At 36.0% G+C, this 22777-nt stretch overlaps 1 protein-coding gene across 1 annotated transcript; it reads left to right on the top strand.

The window, feature by feature from the left end:
• The first annotated feature begins 5693 nt into the window (after positions 1 to 5693).
• On the top strand, positions 5694 to 22338 carry gck (glucokinase (hexokinase 4)). The gene is made up of 10 exons (XM_028799916.2): positions 5694 to 5843; positions 7006 to 7168; positions 7668 to 7822; positions 8024 to 8143; positions 9901 to 9996; positions 11157 to 11256; positions 14100 to 14283; positions 15637 to 15792; positions 15931 to 16164; positions 19041 to 22338. The coding sequence occupies exons 1-10, from the start codon at positions 5796 to 5798 to the stop codon at positions 19183 to 19185; spliced, it is 1401 nt and encodes a 466-aa protein (XP_028655749.1). The 5' UTR covers positions 5694 to 5795; the 3' UTR covers positions 19186 to 22338.
• Positions 22339 to 22777: the final 439 nt, after the last annotated feature.

Raw genomic sequence — 22777 nt, 5'->3', positions numbered from 1 at the left:
AAAATAAAGGTACCAAAGCCTTCTTTTTTTCAGAGCGATGCCATTGGGGAAACATTTTTAGTTCCCAAAAGAACAATCTGCATGAAAGTTCCAGAAGGAACCTTTATTTATTTAGATCCATAACAACTACCATAAATAACCATGAATAAATGAAAAGAGTTTTTATATACTTTAGGAAGCAACAGTAAATATGTGGAGAACAGGAAAACGCCATGTAGAACTCACAGTAATGGCATAATAAATCAGCAGTTAGCTCTGCTGCATCATGGATCCAATGTATCTTTCACATCTGTTTAAGATACACAAGTTAAGATTAACTGGTGACTCTAAATTGACCACAATGTGTTTGTGTGCAATAGGCCCTGTAATGGTTTGATTCCCTGTCCAGGAGTGTTTCCAACTTTGCACCCAGTGCTGCTGAGACAGACTTCAGGGCTCTCTGACCAACTGTATTAATCAGGTTTGAGAATGCTTGCATGTGCAGTATTAAATCATGGCAATGCAAATCAAATTGCTGTCCAAACACTGTTAGATGATCTAATGGAGGTCTCCAGCACAAAAGAGAGAATGAAACTCACCATAGGGAGACTTTTCACTCTGCACATTTGATAAAATAACTAACCTGTAAAAATTAATATAATGTAAATGAACAACATGTGTATTATACTTTATGAAACTCTTTAAAATGCATAGTGAGAGAGACACAGTGTTAAAAGTATTTACCTAAGCATTATATAACTTGTGTCCACATAATATAAGAAGCATATAATACAGTGATTAAAATAATTTGTGAGTATCCAAGTTTTCAAATGATCTCCAAAATACCTGCCCTTTACAGGCCTAACTAGAGGTGAGGTTGGGATCATTCACAGATACAGCATGTTGGCGCACCCACCACACAATAAACCACCTTAGCATCCCAATTAGGACCCAAGTGCAGCCGCGCAATGGGTGACACCTTAGCACCACACTAGTTCAGACAGACAGGCCTAACTAAATCAATCACTAATTCCCCCAAGGCATGGCTGCCCATTTCCTCTATTTTGTAACAGTAATAATCTGCTCCATACTGTGCCTTTGTCTTCAGAATGAATCTCTCCTTCTCCTTTGAGTGTTCTGTCCAATAGAGAATTGCTGCCCCTCCCTTGAAGCTTTAAGCTTGGTAGGCAAATATATTGTGGCTCTTACAACCTGTAACTGGTTACTTGACCCAACACATGTCAATTGTTAGCAGTTTATTTTCAGCCATTGTTCTCAGTAGACAGGCTCTACATGGTGCACTGATATACAGTACATATATGAGTAGGCAGGCAGTGAGGCACTGAAATAGTCTAAAATGATACCTCACATGCTTATGTTGGAAATTTGTCATTTTTAATCTTCTAGGAGAGACTCTTAGAGGGATAGGACCAAGAATCAAGTATTGAAAATATTACATTATTCATGCTCACAAATCTTGAAATAGCATAAGATGACACTCCACATGCCCATATTACCCATTTCCATTGTTTCAAAGTATTGTGAAAAGGAATCACTTTGACCTCTCATATCCCATTAATGGATAAACCAGGGGTTGGTTGGTGTGGCATGCACAACTTCATGTCCTTCTGACCATTTTTACTGAAAACACCAATTGGTTTATTTTTTTATCAAAAGGTTGGAATTTCATGCAAAAAATACATTCTAAAAATGGTCTAAAACGAGAATTATCAGGTCTAGAGGACCAAAAATAGTGGGGTACCCCAAAAAGCAACAATGTCTTGTACAAACTGACATAAAGACAAATTGAATGGTAAATCGTATTTACAGGTGAGACAGAAGGCACCAGAGAAAAAAACCTGAAGTGATTTCAAAGAACTCATAAGTAATTCTTATGAACACATTAAAAAAACATTTTTAGAGTTTTTAAGTAACTGACTTCTTTCTCATTTATTCATGTTTCTGCAAATCAAAAGAGTGTTCTTGCATTAATTCTGCTGGTTCCCTATTTATTTTCTGACTAATCTATTTCTGAGTGGCATCACCTGTTTTGTCATTATCTTTATAAAGCAAAATCTACTAAAGTGAGCCTCTTCAAAGTCAATAGGCTTTGTAGAAACTTAATAATAGCACCAAGTTTCATTCAGATTGAGTGATTAATTTTTGAGTTATCGTGTCTACAGATTTACATCCTTACACATGCACACACAGATAAATTACTCAGGGATGCATGAAATATGTAAATCCAATGATTTTGTCCTTTTCACAATATTTTCCCCATACAGTATAAACATGATACCTATGGTATTTAAAAGGGAAATAAAAACAATAAATGATTTTTATTTAACCTTTATTTTTGATTGTCAGATGATGTATACTGGTTTATTTTCTTGTATCAGTATAACAATGACGAATGTTTTTGCACTTTCCCACTACAAAAATTCTCACTGGGATTATAAATTCTACTTAACCTAACCTAACTATAATTTTCAATGGTGCTGAGTTACATAAAAAATAAAAGGACCAATATCATAAAGTGTAAAATTACTGCAAGTTTAATAAAACAAAATATAAAAACATTAAATAAAACACTTACAGTCCAAAACACCAAACTCATTAAATACTTAAAACTACACTGATACTCTAAAATACTTAAACTGTTCTAGTGTAATAAATACATCCAATTTCAAAGTCTTCTGATGGATATTCCAAGAGCAAATGATACTATATGTAGCCTCTCTGAAGTCCAATGTAGTGCCTAGCACAAGCATTGAACATCTCGAGTATTGTATGCTCAGGTCTGAATTGAAAGAGAACATTTTCTTCTTGTTCTCAGAGTCAGTCAGTCAGTCATTGTACAACCCGTTATATACTAACACAGGGTAACGGGGGGTCTGCTGGAGCCAATCCCAGCCAGCAAAGGGCGCAAAACAGGAACAAATCCCAGGCAGGGCATTGGCCCACCGCAGGGCACACACACACACACACACTAGGGACAATTTAGGATCGCCAATGCACCTAACCTGCATGTCCTTGGACTGTGGGAGGAAACTGGAGCAGACACGGGGAGAACATGCAAACTCCATGCTGGGAGGACCCGAACCCAGGTCTCCTTACTGAAAGGCAGCAGCACTACCACTGCGCCCTTTGTTCTCAGAGTGTTTAGTCAAAATATAATTAATTATCTTTCAACTGTGGCTTTCCTTTTGTCATTTTTTTAAGAACCCAGTTTTTTTTTAAGTATTTGAATTTTTGACTAATGCATATGTTATTTTATTTCTCAATTTTGAAGAATACCCTGTTCTGTACAGATTAATTGCTTTTGTCATATTTTCTTTATAAAAGACAATTAATTTTGGGGAGATTTTAAGTATTTTGGATATTTACCTTTTCCTTCCCTGATTGGTGTTTTTCAATGATTTTATCCGTAATTTAGTGTTACTTTTTCCATTATGCAGTTGTTTTGCTAAGCAGTACAATTTTCTTGAGAGAAATAACTAAGGGGCACACTGTTGATCTGTATACTTATTTTGAAAATGCCCTTTATTAAAAGTAGTTTTACATTATATGCATGTAACATTAAAAAAATGCTGAACGGTGACTAATATTCTGCCAGTCTCCAACAGAACCACAGTCTACTCCACAGCACAGCACTGAGAGGGAACAATGGGTAGGAAAATGTTATATAATGTCACTGCAAGTACAGGAACTGCAGTGCTGAGTTTTCTAGACATACCTTTTGCATGTCACAGAGCAACTTTAATGCTAATTCAAAATCCCCATTTATTACATAAAATCATTAGGAAAGATAAGTATCGTCTACCAATGAAAGTGATACACCTCATTTTAAGCACTAGGGTCTGCCATCCTGTATAACACTCCCTATCACTTTCATCTTTCCACACTGTTGCATTCTTTCAACCTGAACTTGTTAGATACCCTCACAGCATAAAGCTGGACCCCATTCAACTAACCGTATAGCTTAATAAGACAAGCTGATTTACATATGTCATTGCAAAGGAAGTGAATTTTAAGTTAGACAGTCACTTTTTGAATTTTAGTTGTAGTTATAAGGATTAGCATAATTTTCTTTTCACTTTAACATCATAGACTTTTCTCACTGCTGTGCGAATTAACATTTAAATTGTCAACAAAACACCTGAAAAATAATGTTTATACTTGTAATCAGTATCTAAAATTATCCAAGAGGTGTGTCATATAAAGGTTTTGTTGATCAGTAAATTTTAACATCAGGCTTTTGAGTTGTTATATACAATAAGTGCAAAGAAACTCAGCAGCTGATCATAACTAATATCATACCACATAAGCACCATGAAATTTGGTTTCAGCATGCAGTGCTGGATGAGATGGGCTCAGTCACAATTACATCTAGCATGCAGTAACTTATAAACAGACTGAAATTCCATAAGTTATCATCTGTACTTGATAATTCTGCCTTGTGCCCTGGAGATCATTAAATGACACCTCTGATAGCTTTTATTACACCACACACATTCAGAGGTGGCATCAGATTTTACCATTTATTCAAAAATCATCACCTTCTTATTCTTCATTATCACTAGTACTAGAATGTATCATGCTGTCAATTGCCTTTGTTGAACAACTATCAATATTATAACACAACAAATCACTTTCTTCAGCTTGCGCCTTCCTTTCCAACACGTTGTATTTAGCTTTCCTGCTGCTGCAAAATGCTCTCCAACAGTCACCCTTTATCACTACCTTTAGTTCACTGGAGACATGCAAACTCTGATATGACAGTATGCGTATGACTTAGCTATAACAATAAAGGGGTTAAAAAGGACTCGAATGACCAGTTTAGCAGCAAGAATATTTCTTTGAAAAACAACAAATATTTTTTTCATACATTTTGGTTAATGTCAAGGCCCTGTAGCTCATGGAGCCCTAGGTTGCAGCCCAGGTTAGCCTGTGCAGAAGTCTGGACGTTCTCAGGTGGACATTCACAGAATGTGCAAACTCTACATAAATGATGATCTATACTTGACTATAATCATTCTGCTTAAGTTTCATAGCAATATCCACAGATGGTCAGACTATGTATTAAAAACATAAAGTCATTTTGTTAGTTTTAGTGGGTCATACCAGTGAATTGTTCACTAAAGATCACAAATATGCTTAAGATCCTACATTTTGTCATGTGTATCCACGTGTGATATATGGATGCTCTTCCTGGTCACATTTTTTACCTTCCATTCCTAAAGGCTTAACATGATAGCTAATGGACCCAAAATTTGATTAAAACCTCAATTTTTAGATTGAAAAATAGACACATTTATTGTGAAGGTAAAGGAAATGGGGAAATGGTCTGAAATGAACATAAAAGTAATACTTGTGAAATGGGGAAGATGTCAGAATTAGTTCTGATGCAATTTAAACAGAAGAGGGTAAAGCAAGGGCAAATGAAATAAGTGTTCTCCCCAAGGACAGTACACATAAATTTCACTATGCACGCGTGGAGCCTCCCTGTTGTAATGTTTGATTTACTTTTATTAGAACCGTCTGTTTGACATTCAAACAAATTACAAGTTCAGTGCTATTTTAAGGCTTTTAACATGCATAGACCACAAGGTTTGCACATAATTTATAAATAATCCTAGAGAAGAGCTAACAAGAATTTGCAAGGTTACTCGGTGTATGATTACCATGACCTTGACCTGAAAGTCACTGTCCAGCCCCTAACATTGTGCATAAAAAGCAGCCAGCTTCTGTCCCCAAAGCATGTGGAACCTACTCTTGTGTAAAGTGTCCAGTGTTTGTGTCAGCTATCTGAAGTCATGAAGCTTGATAACAAGTGCACATCTTTGTTTCAGAAAATACTCCAGGTAAGCATGGTTCACCCATAATATTATACCTAGGAGAAATATGACATTCTATAATGGTGTCCAGTCTTCCTGTCTGTCTATTATAATTTATTTAAGCAGCCATTAAAAATTTAAGGAAGATCAAGCATAGTATACTGTAAGGTAACCCATACCAAGGACATACAGGACAGTGGTTTTCAAGCAAGAAGTAGAGGAAAAGAATAGAAAAGTAAGGTGTCAGTCCGTGCAATTTAATATACAATAATTATCTCAAGTTCAATAGGACATGTTCATGTGGGAAATACATATTTCACGTCTGCACAAGTGGTGAGCAGCAACCGGCTATAGCTGGGTGCAGCTGGGGCAAAATCCTAGAAAGCGAATGCATTGCAAACTTTAGAATCACGTGACAGTAGATGACAGGGCCCTCATACTTTTCCTTTACATACTTACTTTGAACTATACACTGTCCACTTTATTATCTAGGATTATATAAGACAGTTTATTCAGAAAGTCAAGCTACCCAGGAATAGTACTGGGCTTCTGGCCATGTACTCATAAATGTGATAGTACAAGATCGGGATGTAATGTCACCTGGAAGACTTGACAGTTTAGAGGTTACCCTGGCTACATAGGTGATTGTGTGGTTAGAGGGCAGAGACCTAGAATTTGTAGGTAAGTTGAAAGAAGGATATTTGGTGGGGTAGTGGTTCAGCCAGGGACAAATTACTTCTGGTGATAAAAATGGTTCAGTTGTGGCCAGGATTATTTTTACTTGTAGTGCTTGAATAGCATATTGTTCCATTTCTGTATGCCATTTTTATAGAGGTCATTATAACAGATCTACAGAATTGAAAGTTTCTATCATTTAAGTACAGAACAAGTATTGCTTAAATTATTTAAAAGAGACCATATTTAATGTCATAATTTAGCTGGTCTTGATTTGGACAATTTAATCTTTCCATGCAATAACAGCATAACAGTTTTGACAAATTAGAGCAGACCACTTCATTCATCATGTTTATCTGCTTAGTTAATAGCTAAGTTCTGCTAATATCACATTTAGACATGCTACAAAAGCTATTGTGTCTCATCGGCTACGTGAATTGGTGGTTTCATCGAGATTTCTGGAAATAAAAAAGGTTATTTGTTCACCCAGTGTATTTTTTGTGTCTGCTCTCAGGTGGATCAAATTTTATCTGAGTTCCGACTCAAGAAACAAGAGCTACAGGAAGTGATGAGGCGGATGCAAAGCGAGATGGAGCGTGGCCTGAGACTCGAGACTCACGAGGAGGCCAGTGTGAAAATGTTACCCACTTATGTGCGTTCCACTCCTGAAGGCTCCGGTAAGACTATATTTATATATATGGTGTGGACACAGAATCTTTAATTATTTTGGTTCTTATCTGGTGTCAAATCTGGTCTTCAGTATTTTGCTGCTACTAAATTAACAGACTGGGCTCAAATTCCACATCTTGAAGACCTATGTGTTAAGATGTTTAGAGACTGTAAACTGGCCCTCTGTAAATGCTTCACAATGAACTGCCAATCTATTCATAATTGATTCTTGTCATGATTGGATCCTGACATTAGACTAAACTCTACCGATTTGGAACTATGGAATAACTGTGTCTAAGAAATAAAATGAATGACTAAATGAATGAGCACTCATGAGCAAATGCCAAGTTAGGTTATAAGCTTGAGGACACTATACAGGTATATTTCTGTAGCTGAGATAGCTATTATTCAATGTCCTTGGTAATATTAAGTATTCATGAAGAATTTAAAAATTCAATCTGCTTATATCTCATTGTTAAAGATGTTTTCTCCTTCTACTTTCCTTAGAGGTTGGTGACTTTTTAGCCCTTGACCTGGGTGGCACCAATTTCCGGGTGATGTTGGTCAAAGTAGGCGAGGATGAAGAGAGAGGATGGAAAGTAGAGACAAAACATCAAATGTATTCCATTCCAGAGGATGCTATGACTGGCACAGCTGAAATGGTACAGAATGAACATTTGGCATTCTCTAGATTTACACTCATAATACTAATTTTTTTAAGTCAGCAATAGATTCCTTGTTTTAGTCAAATAACTATTTTAAAAAGGTTTTAATTTAGGATTACACTTACTACAGCAACACAGTAACTCAGGACTACTGTTTCATGGCAGAATAATGTCAATTCTCATTGTATCTACTTCCAGCTTTTTGACTACATTGCTGAATGCATCTCAGATTTCCTGGACAAGCACAACATGAAGCACAAGAAACTCCCTCTGGGATTCACCTTCTCATTTCCTGTGCGCCATGAAGACATTGACAAGGTAGGAAGACTGCTATGCTAACTTTTTTAATTTGTTAATTGATATGATTTGACAGAGGAGTAAACAGTTGTTTGACCTAGCTATTATGCAAGAGCAGACAAAGAAACATTTAGTCCTAGATGCTATGCAAATATGTCATCAATAATTACTAAAATGAGCCCTATTATGCCAAAATACCAAAACTAAAACACAAGGCAAAATCCTGAGTCTTAAATCTTTCCTGATCTAAATCATTGGAACTTTATTAAATCTCTCACATTCTTTGGAGGTGGTACAATGATGCACAGGTTAGAACTACTGCCTCACAAATTAAATTTCCTGGGTTTTAATCACATGCCCAGTCACTTTTGTTGTGGAATTTGCACATCATTTTCATGTCTGTGTGGGTTTTTCTCTAAATATTCAGTTTTTTCCTCTGGCATCCCAATCACATATGTGTTAGGTTTAATGACAGCTCTAAATTTTTACCCACTGTTAAGGTGTCTCTGTCAGTGTGCCCTGAGGTGGACTGGCAAACTGTCCACGCAGGGCCACCTTAACAGCATTATAGGCCCCTGGGAAAAGCAGTGCACTGGGGCCCCTACCTACACAACCACTCAGCAAGTCACAACATACATAGCATGGGGCTCCATAGTTTACAGGAAATCAAAAACTTCTGTCCAGGAAAAAAATACATGATTCATGGAATTTGAAGTAAGCAAACATCCTACTACAGCACATGCTGGAATCCACAGCTGTATGTGTTTCAGGTTAACTGGAGATTCTGAATTGACTTATGTGAGTGTGGGTGGGTGTGTGAGGATGACTGCACCTTGAGACAGACTAGCACCCTATCCAAGTTTGTTTTTTTCCTTGTCCCCATGCTTCCAGGATGACTTTAGTACTGAACTCGGTTAAAAAAATTTGAGAAGGTTATGTTATTTTGTTTGTCCTGAAAAAATGCTTGCCCTCCCCTTGTATAGGAAAGTTCACAAAAAGGAAGCCATGTAGCAATTTCACTCAGATGCAAAATGACTGGCATGAATTCACTTCCCAACAACATATGAATGCTTTATGAAATACAGTAGTATCACATAAAAGAGTTTTCTGTGAGTCTCACAATGCTTGGAGAGCAAACGATAAATCAAATCAATTCAAAATTATATATCCCTAAAACGCAAAATCTGCAAAAGCATTATAAACCTCATGGGAGTAAAAAGTTTATGTAATCGAATCTAGTCTAAGTTAAATCAGAATTGAACTGTATCATAAGTTGATAATATTGCTTTGCTTCAGCTCTTTCCACCAGTTGTTTTGGTGATAACTTTCACTCATTCATTCATTCATTTTCTGAAATCACTAAAGTCATTCTTTTATATGACCTCTGCCTAGACATTTACAGTTTGTGTATAAACATGTATCATTGATAAATAATGAGTGTCCAACCCAAAAATAAGAATAGATTAGCTAAGAACAAGAGAAAGTCATAACCAGAGGCCATATAAATATTCATATAAAGGGAGAAAAAATAGATAAGTTCTTTACAAGGAACTGTCAGTAAACAAGAAGGAGATCAGGTGGTATATGTCACAAAAACACATTTAGGCTCATAACCTTGCTTGCAGTCTCACACCTGGACCATTATGCATAAGCTTAATTGAAACTACACATTCATTACAAGATAAATGAGAATAACAGAGATGACAGGTTAATCCATAATAAAGTAATGCCATCCTGCATATTGTAAATATTAAATCACCTTCTCCTTTGTTTCACAGGGAATTCTGTTGAACTGGACCAAGGGATTCAAGGCATCTGGAGCAGAAGGGAATAATGTAGTAGGTTTGCTTCGTGATGCCATCAAAAGACGAGGGGTGAGTTGTTTTGTGTGTAGCAGAGTGATGATAGAATAAATTAAGTTTCATTTTACCATTCTAATTTCTTATCTTCATACTGTAATGTAACCACTGAAGTGTTTGTTTCTGAGATAGACTCTGGTCCTTCCAGTCACCCTATCCTAACATAGGAAATGAATAAAGCTATGCTGTCAAGGATAAATCATACTTATACTGTGTATATATATATATATATATATATATATATATATATATATATATATATATATATATATATATATATATTGTGGAAGCCGGCCCGGACACAGACAGGCGGACACCGATGGTTCACTCACAACACGTTTATTTACATTCATATTTACAAAAGTGCACCTCAAAGCCCCCAAAAGTCCCCAAAGTCCAGGCCAAATCGAATGCCTTAGTCTTCAGGCCGCCTCCTTGTCTCTTCTCCCGAGCTCTGTCCTTCTCCGCTCCCGACTCAAGCCAACGAATGGAGGGAGGCGGCCCCTTTTATAATCACAGTTCGAAATCTACAAAGGCATTCATGCAGAGGGAGAAATACAATGTTCTGGAATGGTCGTCACAGTCCCCTGACTTGAATATCATCGAAAATCTATGGGATGATTTGAAGCAAGCTGTCCATGCTCGGCAGCCATCAAATTTAACTGAACTGGAGAGATTTTGTATGGAAGAATGGTCAAAAATACCTCCATCCAGAATCCAGACACTCATCAAAGGCTATAGGAGGCGTCTAGAGGCTGTTAGATTTGAAAAGGAGGCTAAACTAAGTATTGATGTAATATCTCTGTTGGGGTGCCCAAATTTATGCACCTATCTAATTTTGTTATGATGCATATTGCATATTTTCTTTTAATCCAATAAACTTAATGTCACTACTGAAATACTACTGTTTCCATAAGGCATGCCATATATTAAAAGGAAGTTGCTACTTTGAAAGCTCAGCCAATGATAAACAAAAATCCAAACTTTTTCATATGACTGTACCTTTTAAAATTGAAATTTTAGCCTAGCTTCAATCTATCTGATGTAAGTAAAATGCAAATTTTTGTACTGCAGACCAGTACTTTAACATGCCATAACTATGCAAAAAAAGCAGTGACATTGGTCAACCAAGAATTAAATGTTTCCTTTGAATTTTTTTTTTCTGTTTTTGTTAGGACTTTGAAATGGATGTGGTGGCTATGGTGAATGATACAGTGGCAACAATGATCTCTTGCTACTATGAAGACCGTAGCTGTGAAGTTGGGATGATTGTAGGTAAGACATTAATGACTTAGGCTGCAAATAATCTGCAGAGATTTAAATATGATTAAGCAGTGTACCGGTATCCAAAAATCGCTAGTATCCATTGCTCCTCAGGAAATATTTCAGCAATGCTGCAAGAGGTTACATACAATAAAATTGTGTTTATTTTCAAAGGTAAGTACACTTTTCAACAATAATTTACCAGATATAGCAAAACACATTGGAGAAGGTGGTTCTGAAATGTTAACAAAATGTTTTATATAGAACTTCAACTGTAAAACATACTCAAAGACACCAGTGGAAATTAGGGGGAAATTAATTTAAGTGGAAACACAAGAACGTACTTCTTTGCTTAAAGGATTATAGAATAAACTACAGAATTGTGTATTTGAATCCTTATAAAGATCCAATAGGATGCTATGTTGTGACTAAATATACTCATTAAGCAATCAAAACAGCTTCTAGACATCACTTTTGTTAATATTTTAGTTAATTCACTTTATAAATTGGTGTCTAAAAGTGCTCTAACCCTCATACAACAAAATTCTGGCTTGACATTCTGATCTTTGTGTTACATCCCTACTTTTAAACCCACTTAATTCAATTCAGCTCCTCTGGCTGAACTGGATGCAAGGCAGGAAAAAACTCTGGACAGGACATCAGCTAATGCCCTCTGCAGCTTGCCTTTATCTGCCACATCTGCATTAGGATTAAACTTAACACTGATTATTCAGCACATGATGCTGCCAGGATGGGCTCTTGCTTTCTGCTAACCCATAATGGACAGAGCTTATTAAGAAAGAGTTTAATATATATAATCATAGTAACATGGGTAACCATTTCATTGAAATAATATTTTCATATATTCACATATTTTATGATATACAAGTAATGAAAATGTATTGTTTACAATAAATGGATTTCAAAATATAGGCCTGTTTCTTGAGAAATTGCATACAAGGTTAACTACTAAAGCTTCACTGCGTTAGTGTGTAAGTGAATGTGTTTCGCATTACCCATCTAGAGTTGTTTCCTGTCTATTACACTGTGCTTCTGGGTGCTGCTTGTGGAAATCAATGATACTACCTCTGAGGTCTAGTACGTACTGTATATCCACTCAATCATTTTCAGACCAGCTTAATCCAACTCATGGACAAGGTAGGCAGGACGGAGCCTATTTTGAAAAAAGTGCAAGGCATGAATCAGAACTAGACAGAGTGCTGGTCTATCATAGGGCACATACACACACACACACACACACACACACACACACACACACACACGCACACACAGAATTTAGAGTTTTACCTAACCTGCATGTTTTGGGATGTGAAGAAAATTAGAGAGTCCTGGACCCAATAAATTCAGAAACGTATTGTACACACAGTAACATTGTGCAACTTAAATATATATTATATATATATATATATATATATATATATATATATATATATATATATATATATATATATGTTTAGAAACAGAGTACAAACAGATCATAAAAACTATAATACAATTTAAAGCACAATCCTAGTGAGATATTCCTTGTAATCATTTACCATTTGCTATACCCTGCCTCCTTTTCCACACATAAAGTCAAGTTCAGGAATTCTTGTCACAGAACAATTACAAGAATGACTAGTGATCATCCTTCAACTATCCCCAAGACAACATGTATACCCATTGAACAAACTAATGTAACTGAATATTTTGAAGAACACAGAGGCTTATTCCTCTCCCCAGACAATTATGGTCTTATTTTTAACACTCTAAAACCACACTTCCAACTCTTTGTAGCTTAAATACGATCCACAAATGATATTAATATTTAATAAAAGCCCTCTGTTTACTGTTGGGATTTACACCTTCAGATACTGCATGTTTTTGGAAATCTGAAGCAGTATATCCACCTTACTGTGAAAACCAATTTTGTGTGTAATACCATTTGCAGCATTTATTTACGTCAATTTGTTCTACCTGTTGATGACCAAAGCGATATTCTGTAGGCAAAGAGAGTAATGTCCAAGGATGATTAAATTTCATATGAAGGTCTCACGCAATTGCCAGAGCTCCACATTTACAGTAACCATTGATAAGCACCCAGCTTCATCATGGTCCATTAGCTTGCTACACATAAAGATGACACTTCTGAAGAAATGTCCAGAGAATGAGCAGGATTGAAGAACAGATAATAAAAAAAATGTATTTGGCTTCTTTGTCATTGATGAATTCAATATGAATAAGCATAATTAGCAGGTATTAAGAGAATTTTAAACAGTGTTCAAGGCATAATGTACTGAAATAACCAAATCTGTTCTGATGCTTAAAGCTATGTGACTTCTCTAACTGACCCTTTTCATAAAGTTTAGTATTTTACTAGGGTAGCTGGGGTTTACTTAAGTAGACTTTATTCTATATAGTGCATTTCAAATTGACTAAAGAAGCTGGCAAGTAAAAACATAATGCTACAGACAATGTATTGTGAGAGACTGCAATAGTAAGGAGTCGGTGTATCTGCAGGGAAGCTCTCATACAAGTGCAAAAGTTCTGCCCATATAGAGAATGGTAGGATTAGGCTATATAGCCATTCCACTTTTTTAATCCAATTTATCAGAATGTCTGGTTATTTAAATTATGTAATTAAATATATTCCACACAGAACATACAATCCAGTGTGTTCTGTGAAAAGCAGAAACCAGGTTTGGTATGTCAGCAACAGTATTTTAAAGGTGATCTTTTACACAGTTCCCTGGTAGGATAAACATTTCATCGTTATTGTGTTGTGGCTTGCTTCAGTTTGTATGCTGCATCTTGCTCACACTATTTCTTCTCTGTCACTTTATTACTATCTCTAGGAACTGGCTGTAATGCCTGCTACATGGAGGAGATGCGCACAGTGGAGCTTGTTGAAGGAGAGGAGGGTCGCATGTGTGTCAACACTGAATGGGGAGCATTTGGAGACACTGGAGAGCTGGAAGATTTCAGACTTGAGTATGACCGAGTTGTGGATGAAACGTCTATCAATCCTGGTCAGCAGCTGTGAGTATAACTTTCAAAACATTCATCAAAGCTACATTGTGCCTTTGGATTGATTTTAAATAAGGAGTAAGGTTCTTTGTACATGAGTAGCATTATATGTGCTGATGGAAAGTGTGCCAAAGTATCAGGTCTCTTGTGGCTTGTTTAAAAATGCTGGAGCTCTAGATAGCAGATTAATTCAGATTTTTCGGAAGCAGCTTGTTTTTGTGCAACCCTCTGTGAATTTAGCCTTATAAAGGACCCATCAATCTCACTCCTGACTGAGGGTAATGTCGCGGAATCACTCGGCTTCTTTCTAGCTACTGTGCCTTCCATTAGCCTTCAGTAGCTAATGACTATTTACTGCCAACGTCAGACTGCTCCCTGGCAGCTGTTCGCAGAGGCCTGATGCAAAGAACACGTGTCAAGTTAAGAGAAAGTTCCAATAAATTCTGCAAGCGTACATTTACTGAGTACTTCACTACAACATATCTACATTTACTGTATACATGAAGTCATACATTATATGAAGTCAGCAAAGCATATTATAATGAGTTTATCCTGTTAGGATCTTAGCAAGATGCGTTTTTTTGTTTAATGGGGAGTGAGATATGGTTATAAACACACACATATTTAATTAATACATATAAACAAATAACCTTTATTTTATATAATGCCCTTTCTCAGTGGACAACATCTCAAGGCACTGTACAAGTACTGTGGAATTTGTTACATGTCTACAATTAGAAGATGAACAGGTTAAATGACTTGCTCAGTGGCACAACTGGAACTGATTAAATTCTCAATATATATAAGAAAATATCTGGAAAAGGATCATTCAATGATGAATAAAATTTACAAAAAATGCATTTGCTGTGTCTGGAATAACCATCAGAAGACATCAAGTTCTTAATTTATAAATTATATCCATGCTAAATTTTTCAAAGCATGGAATTAACTTTACACAAGTAAGGAAATACAGTATATACATAACTTTTTCAAACCTGCTTAATCCAATTTAGAGTATTTTTGTATAGTGGTTTTATAGACACACTCAAAAATACAGATTAGGGTGAACATACAGTAAAACATATCCCAGCAACACTGGGCACAATTCAAGAAACAGTCCTGGACAGGGTGCAAGTCCATCACAGGTCCCATTCACACACATTCACATGGACCAATTTGGAATCACCAGTTAAAATAACATGCATGCCTTTGGGGCTGGGGGAGAAAAAATAGATCACCCTGACTTTTATCTGCATTTGTTATGTACTGCATTTGTTTACATACTGCATTTCTCCATTGTGCTGATTCAGAGATCTGCATGTCTGATTAGTGACAATCTGGTGTAATGTATTTTCATTCATGCAGCTATGAGAAGATCATCAGCGGAAAATACATGGGAGAGCTAGTCCGACTTGTGCTGTTAAAACTGGTCAATGAAAATCTTCTTTTTGGTGGCGAGGCTTCAGATATTCTCAAAATGAGGGGCAGCTTTGAAACCAAATTAGTCTCCCAGATTGAAAGGTAGGAGGAGTATTTGTTGCTTTGTCTACTTCTAACACAAGCTTATTTTTCAAATGCACTGTGGTACGTGGGGAAGAAGAGTAATCTGTTTCATAAAGACAAAAAACCCTTACAATCTAAATATTTCTTTCAATGCAGTGACACTGGTGACCGCAAGCAGATATATAACATTTTGACAACAATTGGTTTAATGCCAACTGAACTTGAGTGTGACATTGTAAGACTGGCATGTGAAAGTGTGTCAACACGTGCTGCTCACATGTGTGGTGCTGGGTTGGCAGGAGTGATAAATCATATGCGAGAGCGTCGCAAGCAAGAGATGTTGAAGATCACTGTTGGCGTGGATGGCTCAGTCTACAAACTACATCCCAGGTAAGAATCTTATTTTTGGGTTAGATAGTGAGAATATAGCCTAGTGCTAACGAGAACTCCATAGGCACATTAGTTATGCTTGTCTAAAAAACCTGGAACTAAATGATCTCTCTGAATGGGAATTTTGGACACACTAACCCTATATATACTGTATATACTGTATATATAGTATATATATATATATATATATATATATATATATATATATATTACATAAAAGTTCAACATTACATTTTAATTATCATTTAATTCATCAGCAGTAAACAGACCACTGAAAAGTAGTTCTTTGTACGAAAGTTGTTTACAGCCATTCAAATAACTGTGGAAAACTAGTGAAATTGTCCTGATAACATTTTATAGTCATTAAGGCAATGCATTTCAAAATATGCAATGTACACAGTATACAGATCAATCTGCATAGGAAAATAACACCCTCCACTATTTTACTGTAAGAAAAGCATGAATAAATGGCCACTGCCATGCATGCCTTTCAAAAGACATTAACTGCTTGCAAGTAATTGAAGCAAGAAATGTGTTTAAATAGACATACCTTGTATACTACACTCAGCATTGGGATGCAGTGGTTAGTGCTGCTGCCTCAGATCTCAAGTCTTGTTTTCTAGTTCTGACTGAGTCACTCTCTGCATTTAGTCTACAAGTTCTCCATTGTGACTGCATGGATTTTTCAGAAGGTACTATGTTTTTTCCTCTGAAAAAAAATTATTAACAAAATTAATCAGAATATTAAAGCACAAGCAAAGTCAGTTTAGCAGACCTACAGTATGTCAACTGGCTACCTCCATCTGCCTTCTATACAGTACATACTGTAGTCCATAGCTACAGTAAAAATATAAAGTCCTAGCACTGTATTTGTCATTAGGAATAGCCTAATCAGTAACTCTAATAAGGGGACTGTGTGGTCATGTAATGTGCTTTTTAGCCAGGATGTCTTTGTTGAGATCAATAAAACATCCCTTATACTAGCAGGCAAATGCATCCAAAGTTTGGGTGTCCTGTAGCTGACTCCCAAAGAAGTCTTACTTATCACTGGTGATTTTTTTAGACAGACTGCATCAGATGAGATGGACAAAACTATTAGCAGCTTTGTGTGTTACATTTTAGAACCAATCAGAAACTTAAATGAAAACCAATTTAGAGACTTAACAACAGGAGCTAAAGAATCATAATACCTAGATCTAGTTTGAGCTCTTTGAGTAGGGAGAAAAGTGCTATATAAATGTAAAGAATCATTACTATTAATAATCTTTGCAGCACACTTTTGAACTAACTGCAAGTCAGAATGAATGACCACTGAACAAAACACTGCAGCTATTCTACCTGAAAAATTAACATTTTTGTTACCTTTCCAGTTTCTTACGCATTGACAAAATATCTATATTTTGCTGTTTATAATAGTGTTAAAAAGAGAATGTCTTTAAGTGTTAAGTAAAATGAGCACTGAACAGCAGATTAATGTCAAAGATAACATGTAAATGGCATGCAGATTTTATAAAATCAATATTTAGTTCATCGTAAGTGAAAGTTGATGTTATCTTGATAACCTCTGTAGAATTTTCACCTACCAATATGAAATTGTTTCTTCTCAATAGTTATCATTTATCTAATGTTTTCAAACAGTTTTGAACATTTATTAAACCATCATAGATTTAGATGATAATTACAACTGAAAATAATCTGAGCACATGGTAGCTCACTGCTTAGTACTACTGTGTCACAAATCCAGGAAACTGCTTTTTCATTCAGGTGTTATACAATTCCTCCCCATCTCACAACACATGCAAGTTAGGTGGACAACGGTTAACCATAATGGCTGTTGTATAGAGTGGGTTTTCATTTTCAGACACAGTATTAAATATATTTTTTGTTAACTTATTGTATACAGAAAGAAAAAAATCACACAAATCTGGCAAAGAAGTAACATACAGTCATCATGGATATCAACCATCCAGCAAAGAGTATTTTAAATAAAACCCTTCTTAGACAATGCAATTAGAAGGTGGTTTAGAAAGCACAGAAACAAAAAGTTTAAAACAATGACATAAAAGGGGTGCAATTTAAGATCACTGAATCAGTCAGGTACAAATAATTTTTTTAAATACATAGTATTGATGTCCCCTCCTCAAGGCGAGACATTTTCATTCCTACATGTAAAGCTTCTGTACTACTGTGCTTGTTCAGATGCAACCTAAAACATGCTAGGAGGAAGTCAGTCAGTCATAGTCCAACCCGCTATATCCTAACAAACTTGCATTGCAGTTTTTCAACAAAACTCACTCTTTCAAGAAATATAACACAAAATACAGGAACTAATTCTGCTTTGGATGTCCATCCATGACAGGGAACACTCATGTGCAGTCCCACATCTGGCCAATGTATAGCAGTGAATCCATCTAACATATATGTCCTTTGGTCTGTAGAAGGAATATCCAAAGCAGACTGAAGGAGAGATTATTTAAATGACGCAAATTGTGCAAATAATTTTTTAAATTTCAGATACACTCCTTTGTTCCTGCCTTGCACCCTGTGTTGGCTGGGATTGGCTCCAGCAGACCCCCGTGACACTGTGTTAGGATATAGTGGGTTGGATAACGGATGGATGGATGGATACACTCTTGATTTTTAATATACTCTATACAAATTTTCTGAATCTTTCTATTGAAACAGAAGCATACTTACACATATTAATGTTCTTTGGTTATTTGTATTTCTGTGTAAACGGTTTGAAATTGCTTTCACTAATGATCAGTATATAGTAAACTGAAGTGAATAATGTCACTCTATCCTGCATGTATTGGAAATCCATGGAAGTGCTCCACTGGCTGACTAATCAGTCTCTTACCTTTCTTCTCTTGCAGTTTCCAGCACAAATTTCAGAAAGCAGTACAAGATCTAACACCACATTGTGACATCACGTTCATCCAGTCTGAAGAAGGAAGTGGGAGAGGAGCAGCCTTGATCTCAGCTGTGGCTTGCAAAATGGCTTGCATGTTAAACCAATGAGTGCATCGCAGCATTCTCTGCAACCATCAAGCTGTACTGGAACACTTCCACTTACAACACCACTACACTAAGGCAGGTGAATTATCATGATGGTTCTCTGTCAACCCATGTGCTCTCATCTGGAGCAGCAGACCACTAAGGAGAGACTAGACCCTACCTAATGGGTTGTGTTGAGGTCAAGATGATGGAAGGATGCTTGCAGAAGTGGTTGTGACTTTATTTACTGACAAGCATATGCAGGTTTAGAAACACACAAATGTAAACATACAGACCTCACACAACCAGTCTTTGCTTGATAACCATTTTGGGACATTTCCAAATCAGGAAGCCTGGTTAATAGAAAATTAGAGAGAAGATTTCACTGTCATGCTGGTCTAACACATCCTCAATAAATACTGTATCTACATGTGTACCTGCCAGTGCCAAGACTATCCACTGGCACATACAGTGTGTAGTATGCAGAGCAATCGTGATTTTGCAGGGATCTTCTTTTATTAGACTGTTGTGATTTTGTATTTTTATTTTTTTTAAAGAAAGAAAAACTTGGCAAAACTGGCTTTCTTTGAATAATTTCTAGGACACATTAACAGAAACTATTATTTTTGTTGTTGCGTGATGTATTCTGTATAGTACTTGTTTTTAGGTCTGGACTGTTTTGGCAAAAAAATGCTACATTGTATATAGTCCAGAAATGGACACAGACTACCCCTTCAGGTTTTAGCATGGTTCAAGGATTTTCATTTCAATGATATGGTGACGTACACCGCCCATTCAAAGGAGGACTCCCACACCCTTAAAGTGAGAGACAAAAATACTGCAATGTCTACTGCAATACTCTTAGTGCCTATTTGGTTATCTTTCCTCTGCATTCCTATTCAAATTTTCAAAGAACAGTACAGTTCTTGTTGAAAGGGCAGACTTCGCCTAGCTGCTGTTTCAAAAATATTTGGTCCTACAGGTATTCTACAAAACTGATTTTGATCCATAGCTGCAGATGCCAACTTGAATCAAAAAATTCTAACACTGCATTAGTCTCTGCTGTCTGCTGGTGGTGTGGCTTAGTAGTTAAGGCACTGAACCATATACCACTAGACTGTACTGGCACAATGTATTCCTAAGCAATTTGTTTAGCCCACATGTGCTTCCTTTGTCAAAATATGAAAATATAGTAATTATGCTTCACCCTTATGACTTGCAAACATCTATGACCATGAAGGCAGTTTGGTCTCCTGCCTGACTGTCTATTAACTGTGTACTTGTCTTTGGTCTGAATAAAAAAAACAAAAAACATCCACTTTATTTGTTTAGCTATTTGGAACAGTCTTTCCTACAGAAATCTGTTCTGTGAAATAAATCTTGTTCATTTGGAGGCATTAAATAAGTAAATGTATTGAATAATCATGTTATCTGCGGAAAAACACTGACATCATGATCCACATCAGCACCTTTTAATCAGATATTGAACCCATGTCACAAAAATAACTATTAGCCACTCACAATGATATGAATACCAAAGAAATTAAGAGACTCCTGCTCTATTCTATTATGTATAAGTAAAAACTGCCAAGAAGCAATTTTTAGGGGCATTACTTCAAATCGCTAAATTTAGACTGAGTATGACACCCATGTAGTTGGCAACAGCATTGCTCCAACTGTTCTGTTAAAGGAACGTTACAAATGATGCTAATGACCATAAGCAAAGTGGCCTAGTAGTTGACGCATTTAGGTAAGATCACAGTAATGCAAGTTTAAACCGCAAAACCTGCTCTATCTGTAAAATATAACATCTGTACTAGAAGTCCTGTTGAATTCTAAATTTAAAGAAAAAAATAAAGTGTTTTTAACCACAAAAGGCACCATTTATCTATAAAGTTTAATAGTTTGAGAAATAAAATGTTCAGTTTTAACTGAAGCTTACTTTCACATTTTTATGCATAGCATATGTATTTTATACGCATGATTACAAACATGCAGGTGAGCAAGGGAACTGTAGGCAGGGGAAAATTACAAAGAACAGGGATGGGGCCGTGAAGTGCCCTTGTGAATTACGAGAATTACATGACAATGGGGGAAGGAAAAAAGTCAGTGTGTGTTAAGTGCCCTGGTAACAATACTAATGAGACAGAGGTGTGGCCTGCATAAATACTAAGGTTAAAATCAGGGGAAAGACTCAATGAGTATGAAGGCAAGTGATGGTTTATGGTAAGAGTTTGACTGGTTGCAGTCAAAGAGGCCAGGGTACTGACAGCAAAAAGGTAAAGCCATGAGTTGGAAGAGGAAAAGTAAATTAATGTGAATAGGCAATAGTGGGCAAGTGGACAAGCCATCCTACCTCAAAGATGAGGCCTTGAATCTGAATGTGTAGGCCCAGGGAGACTGCTGGGTTTGTTTATGGTTTTATTTGTTAATTTTTGTGTTTCTCATGTTGTTTTGTCTCTAATTGTGTACTTTTTTATATACCCATTTTTTTATATTTTGGCCTTCTTAGCATTATTCTGGATTTTTGACTTTCTGAGTACTCCTTGGTTTTCACAAAATGTATCAATTTGTTTAAATCGCACTTAAAGCTGAATCATAATTATTCTAAAAAAGATCAAAATCACAACTTTTGACGATTGACTTCATGCTGCTAAATTTTACTAGGTTGTACAATACAACCTGAATGTATTTTAGCAATATGTACATTTATTATCATATAGCAAATGATTATGCAGCTTTGTAGCTAGTGCTGTCTGAAGCTTTGTGGCTATTACAATAAAGCTTCTTCTGACCCAGCTTTTCTTTAGTATTTCTGTGTCATTTATTATTGTACTATCTGTATGTACAGTTTTAAACATGTAATGTGTTATTTTGTAGTCCATTCTTATGTTCGTTTTGTACTTGTGTTGATGCTCATTATGAAACTACATTAAATATAGATTGATTGGCTGTCTAAAATGTTTGCAGTAATTGTATACTGAAGAAGGAAGGGGGGGGGGGGGGGGGGGGAGTGAATGAAGACTAGCTTATCAACCACCTCATTTTCCAAAGAATATTTTTATGATATTATGGCATTAAAGTAAACCTTTGTGTACTGTAGACTGCTTATTATTCTTTGTAATTATATGCAGGACAAAGGGCATCCTGAAATAAAGTCTGAATGACTGACCTTGACTCAGCCTTGTTATTAGAACTGCACTGCTACATTTAAATGGAAATGTGAACTTTAAAGTGAAGCTGTAATCATGAACTGCTTAGCAATAAAATGGACTTACCCAGATTTGTAAGAGGGTCTGTTGTAAGAAATCACAATAGACATAAACAAGATCACATTATTATCATCCAAAAAGGAAATTACTTTTGAAACATAAGTGCCCACTCCATCAACATGACATACAACATAAAAATCATATTGTTTGTAATTAATCTATTTCTCAGTGTTAAAGAGTTTTATTGATATTGATACAAAAGAATGCATTATGCACTGTTTTTATTCTTATCTAAAGTTGTTTTTTTAGTTCTTCTTTTAAAACGTAACAGCTAAATGTCCCTTCAGATGGAAAGTCATACTCTTTGTTAACATTTTTTTAACCTTCATTTTAATAATCTATCC

This window comes from Erpetoichthys calabaricus, chromosome 1 (assembly GCF_900747795.2).
Source record: "Erpetoichthys calabaricus chromosome 1, fErpCal1.3, whole genome shotgun sequence".
Taxonomy (NCBI): Eukaryota; Metazoa; Chordata; class Cladistia; order Polypteriformes; family Polypteridae; genus Erpetoichthys; species Erpetoichthys calabaricus.
This window is presented reverse-complemented; position numbering and strand designations above follow the sequence as displayed.